The sequence below is a fragment of the Pantherophis guttatus genome, chromosome 6 (genome assembly GCF_059756535.1).
Source record: "Pantherophis guttatus breed Tessera chromosome 6, ASM5975653v1, whole genome shotgun sequence".
Lineage (NCBI taxonomy): Eukaryota > Metazoa > Chordata > Lepidosauria > Squamata > Colubridae > Pantherophis > Pantherophis guttatus.
This window is the reverse complement of record NC_142068.1, coordinates 44,936,023-44,950,767: the sequence shown is the minus strand read 5'-3', so window position 1 is coordinate 44,950,767 and position 14,745 is coordinate 44,936,023. Positions and strand designations below refer to the sequence as shown.

General features: G+C 37.7%; 1 protein-coding gene across 1 annotated transcript in view; it reads right to left on the bottom strand.

Annotated features, from left to right (window-relative positions):
* The window catches only part of HPSE2 (heparanase 2 (inactive)), a 138,000-nt gene that overhangs the window by 16,011 nt on the left and 107,244 nt on the right, over positions 1-14,745 (bottom strand). Inside the window, exons 6-7 of the mRNA XM_034439853.2 lie at positions 9,491-9,538; positions 897-990 (exon numbers count right to left, since the gene is read on the bottom strand). Of these exons, the coding sequence (XP_034295744.1) occupies positions 897-990; positions 9,491-9,538 (142 nt within the window). The remainder of the gene's footprint in view (positions 1-896; positions 991-9,490; positions 9,539-14,745) is intronic.

Here is a 14,745-nt window from a genome sequence, read left to right as displayed (position 1 = left end):
GAAAGCCCCTGTAACATAAGACAAACCTTGACAGCACAGACATGTCAAGGACGTGATGGTGCCAAAAAGCAAACGCATGTAAGTGAACACAAGGTCTAATGATGTCAGTTTACAACTCTTGCTACCTCTGGATAGAAATCTGACAAGTGCCTGAAGGTCTGGTCATTCACTAGACTTACTTGAAGGAACCATCTCAAAATTATAAAACAAAGAAGAGGAAAGGAGGTAATAAATTTAATTAGGGCATCTGTAAGCTGATATCTTTGGGCTCTCTAATGAAGTAAATCTTCCCCTGTTAGGATCTATCTGGCAGTGCAGCTAAAAATTCTTTTTCTATTAAGAGAGAAAAATGATCCATAATAAAGCTGTTTTTATAGCTTTCTTGGTAAGTCAAAACATTCTGTAAAAATGGACCAAACATTCTAGTCAAGTACCTTACAGGAAATAGAGTTAGGCATAATGAGTTCATAGAAGTGGCCTCTTTTCCCTTGATATACATTAGCCGAAGGAAAGATTCATCACCTTTGTTCTCCAAAACTAGCATCTCCTCCCCCACTTCCTGTCCTGCATAATGACTTTTGTATTATTCTTACAAGGGTTCTGAAATTCAACTATTTCAGTCAATAACAGCTTTCCCAATATCTCTATCAGGACAGGGTTTAGGATATTTCACTGTCCACAGAATCTCTCTCAAATATTCTTATACTTATTTTATCTAGCTTATTTGTCAAATTGGCTGGAAGTTACAGTGGACTTGAGTTTGCTGGAAGTTACAGGGTCTTAAAAGTAGCAAAGTAGAAACCTTTGCTAAACCCGTCTGGTACTGAGCACTTGTCAAATTCAGACTCAGCACCCTGAAGTACTTGAAGCTCCCCACCTTTGCAACACTCACTCACTTTCTGGATTTTCCTGATCTGGTCAGAGAGTGTGTCTAACAGGCGTGTTTTCAGGAAGTCCGTCACCTTGGCCACTCGGCCATCAAGGTAGTAACTGGAATGAAAATGAGAAGGCAACAGTCAGAGGGGCTGCAACTATGTGCTCTCCCTCACCTTGACCAAGGACCGCTGCTGTCCACATTTACATTTCCCCCAAATATTCTCTCTGTTCTGCACAAGGTCAGCTGCTATTGGTGACCTTTGCTTCTTTGGTCTGTTCTTTTTCTGTGCTTTTGCCACATGCTTTTCCCTGTGCCCCAAACCCCATTCTTCTACAAGTTTCTCCATGGTGATATTTTTTCTTAATTCTTCTTCTTAAATCACTCTAACTTTACCTTTCTGTACTTTTATGCAGCAATTTGTAAGTCCTAGATAACTTTATTCAATTTAATGAAGAGAGAGACCTCAAGCCAGGAACACATTTCTACATAATGTCTAGAACTATGATAAATATAAACAATAATGACTGTAAAATAGTAATAATAATAATTGATTACAAAGTATGAAAGTCCCCTCAGTCAATTTTCCAGACAGATAACATTTATCAGATCTGTAAATAAATTGATAGACCAAGTATAAAAGAATTCTAAACAACAAAAGCAATTCATTTGTTGTAGAATAAGAGGAGAAAGATATTTCTTTCATGCTCTATTTGTCTTAGATGTCCTATGTTTGGTCATTGCAAGCAATAAAGACGATATGATCCAACCAAAGGTTTAGAAGTCCTGTATTGGTATGTTAATTGCCATCATAACAGTTCTTACTAATTAATCACTTTGATCTTCTCAAGTAATGTTATGCACTGTACTGTAAATACAAAAAAAAATCACATACATGAGATAATAGCTAGGCTAGATTCAGCAGAACCAACAATCTCAAGTAAAATAATAATGTCGGCTCAGGATCATAGCTGAAATAACCTTGGGAGGATATTGTTTCTGTTATGTACTTTGGAATCAACTTCCTAAACGTTACCAACTGATTCCAACTTATATTTTCTTTCCTTTCATCTTATTCTTTGTTCATATCAATAAATAATTTACTGGATGGTACATATAAGACAGGTAAAACAGAGTTATCCTGCTATAAAGTTGGATCTCAGAGACTCGTGGTAAGCTAGAAACTGCTTACCTTTAAGTGGAATATATTGATGGATTGTCTGTATCTAATTTAATATGAAGGAGTCAACAGTAAAATGCAATGTTAGTAAATTAACAAGTTATGTATAGTATATTCAGATGTAATGCTACAATATCTGTGTTGCTATCCGGATGTGGAGACACAAGCTTAAAAATCAATCCTAGAAAAATGAAATGGCTATGGATTAGGAAACCATCCAAAATGTTCTATGGAAATTCAGTAAGTAGTTTTGCTTAGGTTTACTCCATTCCACATGGTTCATAATTTCTTTTGATTTTCAGTTCCTGCTTAAAGAGGAAATGGAAGTAGCGCAACTCCATATAGAATCTTTCTTGGAATGAGAGAACCTGGTCATAGTCATTCATGGCTTGGTCATTTTTGGTTGGAGTATTGCAATATATTCAACATGGGGCTAGTTTTGAAGAGAATTCAAAAATCACAGCTGGTCCAGAATGCAACAGCTTGAATAGTTATGGATGCATCTCCATTTTTCCATGTTTTCAGAGCTGCACTGGTTACCACTTTGCTAGTAGATACAATTAAAAATCCTGGTTGTCACTTTTAAAGCCCTTCGCAACTCAGAATCTGGTTGTCCTCATTATTGCCTTCTTCCAATTGGTTGGTCTGATAATATCAGAAAGGGTTCCCTCAAGGTATTAATGCCTGTATTTTCCAACAGGGTTTTGGGATAGATCTGTTATACATCTTGTTCACTCTTCTAATTGTCTTCATTAATGCTAGCCATAAATACAAGAAAGGCAGGGAAATACTTATTTTATTATTAATGGGTTAGGTTCAGCCTTAGTCAAACTTAGTCAGCTTAGAAAAGATCTAATCAAATCAATACAATAGCTGTGATTTCAAGAAGGGATTCTCTCAGTATAGCTAAGACCAGATCCAAACCACTGTAAGCCAATGTGTGACTGCTTCAAAGTTGCTATTTTAGTTCTTTCAGTTCTTTTTCCTGAAATATTTTAATTAGATTTTATTTCTTGGTTTATAAAAATCATAGAACCACCATACTACTAATAGAGTGATTTTCCTATATTCTCAAAACACTCATGTTATATTGCAATCTAGCAATACTTAGCAGAAAGCGCAAGAGATGCATAGATTAAATTAATGTTGCGTTAATTAAAAAAACCTTGACCTCAAAAAACTTGGTTTCAAGTAAAATTTGAGTGAGCACTTATAGTTTATAATAGATCCAGATTTTAACATCTATCATACTGTAGCATGTTAGCTGTCTCACAGCAGCACATTCTAAATATAACTATGCATAAATCCAGCATTGGTTTGTCAACCAGATCTATTCTCTTAAACTACAAGGAGATATGCAGCATTGACAAATGAGAGCTCTGGAACACATTATCAGGCACGCCAATATCTAATTGTCAGATAGTAATGGGTGGAGAACCTAATAGGGAACAAACCAGAGTGGGGAGTGGGAGGATGTCATTCAGGATGTAGATAGACCTAATTACAGTAGCTGCTCCACAGACATCTTGTCTAGCAACCCAGGAGAGGTAAGGTAATTTATGCTTGGTTTCTTGATCAGTGCCTTCCTGATCTATTCTGTTTATCTTCTCTGAAGACTTTAGCCGTTGAGTCTATTGTTCTGTATTTCTAAACTAGGTATTATATTACTATTCTCAGTAGGTTCAGAGACCTACTGCTAAGCCTTATAACATTTTCACATAAGTGCTTTTGTAGAATTCCCATCCAAGCCAATTGGGCACAAACAAAAGGCATTCCCAGTACAGTAGATCAGATATGCCTGCCTCTTTTGACAAATATGTTTGCTGTTGGAGAACTGAAGTGCCATACAATGGAGAGCAAATGTTGTTTCTCTGTCCCCCAAGAGATAAAAAGAAGGATCTAGGGAATTATAGACTGGTCAGTCTAACACTTATACTTGGAGAAATTCTAGAACAGATGATAAACACTACTTTGAAAACAATGAGGTAATTACCAGAAATCAGCATGGATTTGTAAAGAATAATTCTTGCAAGATTAATTTTATGACTAAGTAGATTGCAGAAATACTGTAGGCATAAGATATCTAGATTTCAGCAAAGAATTGAGCAGATTATTGATAACCTACTAAATAATTAGTCAATTAAAAGTGATATGGATAGCATGACAATAAAGTGGATTGACAATCAATCATTCTCAAATTGTGTGTCAGGGTTCCAAGCTATACTTTTCACACTGTGCTCATCAGTGGTCCCTCATCTAATTCAAGCGAGATGATGAGATATCACAAGATTTAGTTCTTAACCCTCTCCTTCCGTATTTTCATTAATGATGTGTATGAAGAGATAGAAAGTATGTTATCAAATTTTCAGCCACAACAAAATTAGATAGCTAATAGAGATAAAATTCAAAACAAGCTTGGTAGTTCAGAAAAATAAGCTGAAAGAAACATAATTATATCTGTATAAGGGAGGTACCAAAATGGGAAAGCTGTTTGGTAATTCTATTTGAAAAAAGATCTTTGGCATAGTAACCAATTGCAAACTTACTATGAGCTAGTGATATGATTGGCTACCAAAAAAACTCTACATTAACAAAAGTACAGTTTCCAAATCATGAGAAAAAGTACAGGTAGTCCTCAACTTACAACTACAGTTGAGCCCAAAATTTCTGTTCTTAAGTGAGATATTTGTTAAATGAGTTTTGCCCCACTTTACGACCTTTCTTCCAAAGTTGTTAAGTAAATCACTGCAGTTGATAAGTTAGTAACATGGTTGTTAAGTGAATCTGGCTTCCCCATTGATTTTGCTTGTCAAAAGGTGATACGTCACCTTGGGATACAGCAACGGTCATAAGTATCACCCAATTGCCAAGCATCTGAATTTTGATCACAGGATTATGGAGATGCTGCAAAGGTCATAAGCTTTAAAAATGGTCATAAGTCACTTTTTTCAGTGCCTTTGTAAATTTGAATGGTCACTAAATGAACTGCTGTAAATTGAGGACTACCTGTAATTCCACATTATTCTACTTTGTTCAGAAACCATATTGAGTATTTTGTCAATTTATGGGGACTGTACAACAAAGAGAGGCAGTTTGCTGTAGTGGTAAAAGGGATCAGGTTAGATACTGGGAAACTCTGAGTTCTAGTTCCTCCTTAGGTAAAAAACAAACTGGATGACTTTGGGCCAATTATTCCCTCTCATCCCAGGAAGAAGATAATGGAAAACCACTTCTGCAAATCTTGTGGAGAAAACTGCAGCGATGTGCTCAGACAGTTGCTGTGAGTCTACACAAATTTAAAGGCATATACACACACATATACTTTAAGAAGGACGTAGATAAACTGGAACAGGTACAGAGAACGGAACAAGAGAACGGAACAAGGAATCAAGGGAGTAGCAATAAGTCCTATAAAGGCAAATTTAAAGGAGCTGAAGATGTTTAGACTTGGGAAGAGATGAGTGAGGAGGAGTGTGATAGCACACTTCATGCCCCACTTGTGGCAGAGAATGAGATCAAGTCCTCCCTCACTGAAGAGTGATTTCCTTATGATCTGCAACCTTCTTTTCTGGTTCATCATTTTTATGCTTTTGGCACCCTCTGGCCTAATTGGCTTAACATGATATGTAATGTTGACAATTTTATCTTTGGTCAGGAGACTGGACCAGATAGACTTTGATCTCACTAATTACACTCTGAAACTCAATCTAAATTGTTTTGCCCACTTGTCACAGATGTGACAGTGCAGTTTTGCTCTTGCTGGTGGAACGCCTTTTCATTTGCAGCAAATGGATTCCTATGCCTCTTGGGAAGTATTGTCACAAAGATCAAATCAATTCTGTGCAATTCAGACAATTTTCACTAAGCTTGATTGAAAGGACTCTGCCTCCACTCTGAATGCCACATTAAGGCAAGAAAACAAGTTGCATCCTGAACAAATGAGGCTTTTTACCTCCCATCTCAACATATATCACAGTATCATTTTATTTATTTATTTTATTTATATCCCACCTTTATTATTTTTATGAAGAACTTAGGATAGCAAATATATCTAAACTCCTTCCTCCTATTTTCCTTACAATAACCCTTTCAGATGAGTTGGGCTGAAAGAGTGACTGGCCCAAGATTACCCAGCTGGCTCATATACTGTCCATACTGTGCTTGTGGTCTAAATGCATGCACAATAACCAAGTTTAGATTGCCACATAAACCAAACTGAAGCCTCTTCTGCGGATTTGTATACTAGCCATTTCCTTCACTAAACAGAACTATTATATCTTCGATACATTTTTCCAGCAATAGACACAATTAGCTGCTCAGACCCATTAGTCTCAGACAGGATATAATGAACAAAGTTGGATGGCTTCAGCACAGCTGTTTTTATTTTACTCCAATTTATTGCAGAGGAAACTTTGCTCCATTATCTGACCCTAACTTTTACTTCAGTTAATGGCATTAAGGCCACTTCCCAACACTCAGGAATTTCTAGGGAGGTCTGCTTGAAATTAGATCTGTATCACCTTTTCTTTCTCCATTCCAGCTTACCCCAAGCCTGGGTCTTGTGTTTTTGTTTGTATGGTCCACTGTCCCTTTCTCAATATAGATACTGGATCTAATTTATGGGATGTTTATACAAAACTGGGTGCTTCAGTTCTGCTTGTGTGAATCAGTTACTAAATTCTCAGATGTAAGCCTAAACCTAGTATTTTCCACTTTGCTTCATCAAAGTAACATTTTGGTTATCCAGGCAGAGAAGGGAGGGAAGGCTAGCATGTGAGCTGATAGGAATTTGCACCATAAAGAAGGCTGATCTGTAAAATAATTGCATCAAACAGCATTCTTCTGCATTATCTGAGATATTCTCCTGCCTTTATTGTACTACAATTAACCATTACTGACATGCTATGCATCCACCAACTCCAATTGCTCAGTTTCAGTTTCTGACTTCTGTTTTTCTCAATAATTTATTATGAAAACATGTGCTGCATGTATACATGCATACACAATTTTCAAATAAAAGCCTTCACCACACAGCAACACCAAAAACCACGGCAACAGAAGTTCTGATAGGATATGGATGGGAATATCGTTTTCCAGCAATGACAGGAGTAGTAATTTCCAGAAAGTAGATGCTCTCCCCCAACCCTGCACCAAATTTCTTCCTAAATCTCTATATAAATATCATACAAATAGGACTTAATTAAGATTACAATTTGTAGAAAATTGTAGCAAATAAGTTCACGTTTATACTTAATCTAGAAGCATCCACTGCCTTAGTCCAACCTGGGCTCCTGAGAAAAAATACTGACTGTAATATCTGGATTATTTTGATCTCAGTGATAGGGTCATGGCTGCAAACCACCTTGACATACAGACGCATCATATGGAATATTACACATTTTGCTTTTTCTTTATTTCAGTCCATGGAATCTCTTATTCCATTGATATAATGTAACACCTACAAAATTCATGATACATATTTCAAGAGCAAATATCTCACAAATGCTCTGCCAGTCACCATAGACCATAAAACATGTGATAGTCACAATAAGTAACAAATCAGCATGTGGCCAACAGTGACATTTTCATTATATCCAGGCTTATTCTCATTATATAGATGCTGTGTCTGTTTCTGGGAAAGTAATCTGTATTCCCATATTTCTGAAAGTTAGGAAGAAAAATAGCATAATGAAAAGAGTTGCATAGTCTACAAGAGTCTGAACCTATATTATCCTAAATTACCATAGTGCGTTATGAATATAACTATGATATTATTTGGAAAATGCTCCCTTCAGAGGGCAATAACCTTGGAACAGCATTCTGGCATTTGTGCTAGTGATAGTTTAGATGAGATTTGAGAACACCTTCCATCTACCTGATTTTATTATGCTTTATTTTCTGTCAGCCACAAGACAATCATCAACAAGACTTGTTGCAAGTAAAACTACACTGCTTGAATAAAAGTATTTGTTTTCTCTGTATAAGACCTGTTGATGACTATTGTGCATACAGTGAGTTTATGATTTATGGATGATATTTTCGCTATCATCAGAAAACATATATGGAATCCTAGAAGGACATGATTTATTAAAAATGTGCAAGGCAACACCTTTTTAGTGCTCATCATTCTGAAAATATCAATAATGCTAGCAGCCAAATCCCTAGAATCAATGACCATTGTTAGTTTTCAGAATTCAATTTATAACTGGCACTAAAGCCATTTTGGTAGGCAGAAGAAACACCAAACATTAATCTCAACTATTTTTCAAGGGAGCTACCCCAACTAATAGGACTGCTACAGCAAAATTCCTATAGCCAGGCTTTCTACTATGTACTAATTCAATCAAACTTTCTTCAGTAACAATAATCCCTTCAGTCTTAGTAAATGCTGCACATGAGAGTTTCCAAAAATACCATGTGTTATCACTGGATAGTGAAACTTGATTGCTCAGATAAACAATCCAAAGAGCAGAAATTGCTTCTTTCCATCTGCTTTTTTCTGAAGCCCACTGGCTCAACACTGATTCTACATTCAGTCAGTTCCCTGCAAGCTGTTCCTTACAACAGCAAGTAAATGTGACTCACCTGCTGGCCTATAAAGCAGTGTCCCCCAACCTTTTGGGCACCATGGATTGGTTCCGTAGAGAAGGATTTTTCCATGGACATAGTTTTCCATGCTGCCTGCATCCCATGGATGGGGCTTCGCTTGTTTGTGCCAGTTGCTGGCATGCTGCGGATCAGTGTTGGTCCATGGACCAGGGATTGGAACTCTGCTATAAACCATTAATTATTCAGGAAACTAAGTTGACTTCCAATATGAACTTTCTTCAGAATACCATTCTACCTGAATATGAAGTACTCCAAGGGCTTGCTAGGGCTTTTTTAGAATAACCTGTTTTAAACTTCATGTCAAGTCTCTTTGCACTATAGTCAAAATAAACACTAAAAGAGAGGTGATATCTGAATAACAATGCTCAGCAGTCCCAGCTAGCAATACTAAAGAAAAAAAATGTTTAAAGTTATTATTCAGCTTAATGACTGCAGATTATCTACACCAGTGTTTTTCAGCTTTGGCAACTTTAAGATATGTAGACTTCAACTCCCAGAATTTCTGGGAATTGGTCCACATGTCTTAAAGATGCCAAGGTTGATCTACACCTATGGTTTAGTAGGTTCTGCTAAACTACAGGAATATGTAATCCGTAGTCACCTGCTGAATTTCTTTGGCTTTACATAATTAGAAGAGTACCTCTTCCTTTTTTTCATGCAAAAGACTGAACTCTGAAGAGCAGAATGAGGATACATTTCTGAGTTCTCTCTTGTCGGAAGAAGACCCTGTCAATGTTAGGTTCCACTCTGTCCTGCATCCAACCTTCTTATTATGATCATCCTTTTATAAACATTGAAAGAGGAAAAAGAGAGGAAAAAATACCTACTGTTGCCAGGTAACTGCATCTACTATGTTCCCTGCCACCTTCATGAACCTGTGAAATACAGAAAGCTGGTAAATTTATGGGCATAAGAGAAAGGCATACATGTGATAGTTTTTCTGTCAAATAAACCAAATGACTTCACTTTTGTGAGAGCCATGCTTCAAAATAAACGAGCCAAATGCAGTATGGAATAAATATTCATGCTTACTTCAGTTCTGAATGCACTTTTTCAATGAAAGAAAAATCTAATGTAAATAAATTTAAGACAGTAATCCTGACTCAATTAGTGCTATAGTATTTAAAGATCTGAACCTCTTAAAATAGTTTTCTGAACATGGCTTCTTTTGAATATTTTGGAATTGAAACTCCTCAAATTTCCACCAAATATAGTTTAAAACAGGCACTATTTTTAGAGAAAGGCAAGAGAGACAGAACTCTAGCAGTTGGCTGGGAAATGTGTATCAGATTATGAAGTGGGCAAAAGCAATATGTGCAATATTTAAGTGTACACAAGTGTATGACGCCATGACTATCTAAAATATATGGAATGATTTGATTTCACAACTAGAACTGAAAGTGGGCTAGCATTTTCTCTTGCTGATCACAAAACTACAACATCTAATTTTGGAAGGGAAAAGATACAGTTTCAGAAGAAAAGATTCCCATTTCTTTCCCCAATGCTGCTGCGCGGATTAAACTGGCAGACCCTCCCAATTGTGTTCCATTTAAAAATTGTTGGGAAATCTGCAGAGATTCCAGACAAGCCATTTATTACGCAATCATAACATGTAGTTCATGGAATTTTATAGCGAGATCCAGATGTTATTGTCTTCTGTTTATAATCCACCAGTGTTTTTTTCACTATAAAGAATCCCTTAAGAAAGAAAAGATGGAGCAATTGCACAACGTGCACTGATGGATAGAATTACAAATAAGTCTGGAAGCACAGCTAATCATGGGGAATTCTTTCAATTAGTTTAGTCATGTAATACAATCTCAGTAACTGTGAATACTGAGAGTGACAACGTAAGAAACATGCCATAGTGAGTTGCACTCATACTGTGAGTCACAATGTTCCAGTTCCAATGGAGATTTGAACATGACTTGCTAACCACACATACATTTATTCATTCCAAATGTGATATAAAATTGTTTTCTTGAATCAGCAATAACATCATATTGATAAATTTATTCAGCACAAAAATATTAAGAGTACTAATCCTGCCTCATTTATAGTTTCAGCTTTGCTAATAGTTATTTAGATAGTAGATAATTTACTTTTGTGGCATGCCAGTCATTCAACCTATCACTATTAAATTCTAATTCATATTGATAATACTGTGCTATGTGCCATCAATGGGTATCTTCCTGCAGTTTTATGCAGATTTTAAACAAGAATAGATAGAGTAGATTTCATATCTTGCCTCCCCCATCAACACTGACCAGAACCACACCCAAAATGAAGCGATTCAGGCAGATTATTAAGAGAAATTTCATTTTTCTTTTTTGGCATTCATGGCAATGGATGTAGGAGGGGATTGTGAAAGGTGGTTGCAATGATTTGGAAAGTTTGGTAGTTTCAAGTCCTGGGACAAAAAAGAAGGGGTTTCCCAACGTTCGATAGACCAACACAGTTTCTGCTGGTCTTATTTTTGAGGTCTCCAAGCGAGTGGTCGGATGATAAGAATTTTCTCCAAATATCTTGCAGAATGGAATGGCGGGAATTGCCTTGGTTCTAGTGTTGGACATTGGAGTGGTACCATGTTTCCCCAAAAAGAAGACCCGGTCTTATTTTCTTTCAACCTCCAAAATAAGCGCTAGGCCTTATTTTGGGGGATGTCTTAATTTCCCCCCATCCTTGTTTGTGCTGTTGCGTGCGCAAGTGGTGGACCCGGCACAACAAGCCTTGCGGCGTCCTGCCACAAGCAGCTGCACTGGTGCAATGAACCTCGCAGGACTCTGCAAGGCTCATCGTGCAGTGCCGCTGCTCTTGGCAGGACGCTGCGAGGTTTGTTGTGCCATTGCACATGCAAGCAGCATAACAAACCTTGTGGTGTCCTGCTGCAAATGGTAGCACTGGCGCAATGAGCCTTGCAGCAGTGCCACTGCTCACACGCACCAACACAAGGCTTGCAGTGTCCTGCCACAAGTGGCTGCACTGGCGTGACGAGCCTCACGAAGACCCATTTCTGGCGGAGTTTGGGGGAGAGAAACAAGCCAGGGTCTCTAGTGCATCTGCTTTCCTTGCTCCATCCCCCACCCCTGCCCTAGGTTGTTTTTTATGCCTGCCCCACCTCGTACAACCAGACGGTGAACGAGGTTTAACTAGGCCTTATTTTGGGGGTGGGGCTTATTTTAGGTGCAGGCATAAAAATCGAGCTAGGGCTTGTTTTTGGGGTAGGTCGTATTTTGGGGGAAACATGGAGTTGGATCAACAAAAAGAGGTAGCAGAAGGAGCAGTGAAGGCAAAGCAGTAGTAGAATTGGAATTCTCATTCAGCTGTTACCAAGTGCCATCATTCAGCTGTTTTGCAGCATGTCCATCATAGTAGAGCTGTAGAAGATCTATCCCTTCTTTGCTTTTTTCCGATATCAAATTAGAGTTCCAGGAGTTTCCACATATTTTCCTGTGCTCATTCAAATTTATTAACCATATTATTATCATTGGATCATATTATACATTGTACCCCTTTCCAAAGAGTGATGTTTTACTCTTTGGAAAGTTCCCTAGTAATAATCCATTTATAAAATTCAGAAGACTCTTTTAAAAAATAATAAAAGCAGTATTTGGAAGGGGAAAGCCATATCAAATAGTCAACTTGAACCAATTGTACCAGCACTGAATTAGGTGATTCATTCATCTAAGTCTTGGTAATGCAAGTTTATAAGAAAATAGGGAACACCAGTTCAAAAAAGAACACAATCTATCTTGCATCAGTGGTGAGATTCAAAAATTTTATACTACCGGTTCTGTGGGCGTGGCTTGATGGGAGTGGCATGGCATGGCATGGATGGCTTGGTGGGCGTGGCAGGGGAAGAATACTGTAAAATTTCCGTTCCCTCCCCACTCCAAGGGAAGGTTACTGCAAAATCCCATTTCCTCCCGATCAGCTGGGACTCAGGAGGCAGAGAATAGATGGGGGCAGGGCCAATCAGAGTTGGTATTTACCAGTTCTCCGAACTACTCAAAATTTACTGGTTCTCCAGAACTGGTCAGAATCTGCTGAATACCACTTCTGCCTTGCGTATTTTATATCATTTATTTTCTGGCAAACATACAGAAACAGTGGTACCTTCCAACCAATCTATAAAATTGGGATAATTTATAGGCCAGATCCACTTGAAATCCTTCCCGATGAGATATAGGTAGTCCTTGACTTACAACTATTTGTTCAGAGACTGTTTGAAGTTAAGGTGGTGCTAAACTAAGGAACTTATGACCAGTTCTTGAAGTTACAGCCATTGCAGTGCTCCTGAAGTCATGTGATCAAAATTCAGGTGCTTGATAACTCACCCACATTTCAGGAGCACTTCACTTCCCCCACTCACATATCTTCTCCACATCTATGCCCTTTTGGCACCCTGCATTCTTCCCTAACTGACCTTTGCAGTCTTCTTGCTTCTGCTACTGATCAAGCAGGCCAAGGCAGCTCCTGGTTACACAAGAATTTCTCCTTTGCAAGACCTGGGAACGATTAGTCAGTAGCTGGGGAGATGGAGGCTGGACTGTGCTGGGGTGGCTGAAGGTTCCTGAGGCAGCTGCGGGTTTTGTGCCATATTGCTAGGGCAGCTGGGGCTTCCAGGAGTAACTGAGGCTTTGGGTTGTGCTGCGGTTCAGGGGTTTCTTCTATGTAGAACGATGTAGCCAATTGATTTAATTTCATTTGACTTATCTACAGTTACATTTATAATCTTTGGCACCCAAGTATAAATGTGCAGTACTTTGTAAATCTTCATGTGCCGATTTCAGTTTTTAGTTTTAATCAAGCACAGATAACCTCAAAACTGCAGACAAACTTAAGAAAAGATGCCAAGTAGGGAAGTTAAACAGAGTTCTTAAATACTGGTACTGAGATAAAAGCTACCCAATCTCCACCAATAATTGAGATTATTTCAATTCTTAAAAGAGTTTTTAAGGATTATTCCCCATGTGCAAACAGCAATTCTAACCTCAGAAAACAGAAGAGCAGTAACAAGAAGTCAGCCTAAGACTGTTCAAGATATGGGTTAATCATAGAGTATTGAGAAGGGTTTATAATCAGTTAAAACCTTCAAAGCCTTTATTATAATTAAGAAGATACGGTATATATTATATCAGTGCTGCATGAACTACATTGGTTACCAATTTGTTTCCAACACCGATTTAATCTTGAAAGCTCTACATGGCACGGAACCAGGTTATTTGAGGAACGGCGTCTATCTAATTTCATCTGCCTGTTCCACATGATCCAACAGAGTGGTCATTTTATGGATTTTGTTGTCTAGGAAGCTCCATCTGGTGGGCGTTAGGTGGCAGTCCATTTTTGCTATGACACCTGCATTGTAGAATCTTCTTCCATCTGATGTGAGAATGGCCTCATTGCTTCTAAGCTTCTGAAGATCCCTCAAGATGTGGTTATTCCCCAGGGAACAGGTGAATTTATGAAGTGGCTTCATATTATTATCATTCCTTCTTCTATGTATTTCTTTGTTCCAATTTTTTTTTCTATTTTTAAAAAAATAATTGTTAATGATAATTGATTTATATATGTATTGTTTTAGTCTTGTATGTTGCATAGAGTCATTTGCTTTATGAGATGAGTGGCTCATTTAGACAGAAAATAAATGAAATTCTTCCAATTTTTATTTTGTTCTTCTTGCTGTTCCATGATCCATGGAACTGTAAAATGATTTTTACAGTTAAGGTGTATGATATCTATGATATTGGCCAGATATACTTGAAGAATTCCCTGCCAAAAGTCTGCTAGATTGGTTATACCTGTTGTCATTTTCATAAATCTATGCCAGCTACTAGCAATTACCCTGTTTTCCCACAGGTGCTTAAAAAGATTGATTTATTGTTCATTCTAATAACTTCCAGGGTATAAAAGTCAAACTAACTAGTCTATAACTCCTCAACTTCTCCTTCTTAAATATAGATGTCACATATTTGTCCTTCTCCAGTCTTTTGAGTTTTTTTTTTCTTCTGCAAGAATCAGAAGTAATGGCTTGGGCTCCAAGATATTTCTCCAGCATTTGATAGTTATTCTTTGATGTGTG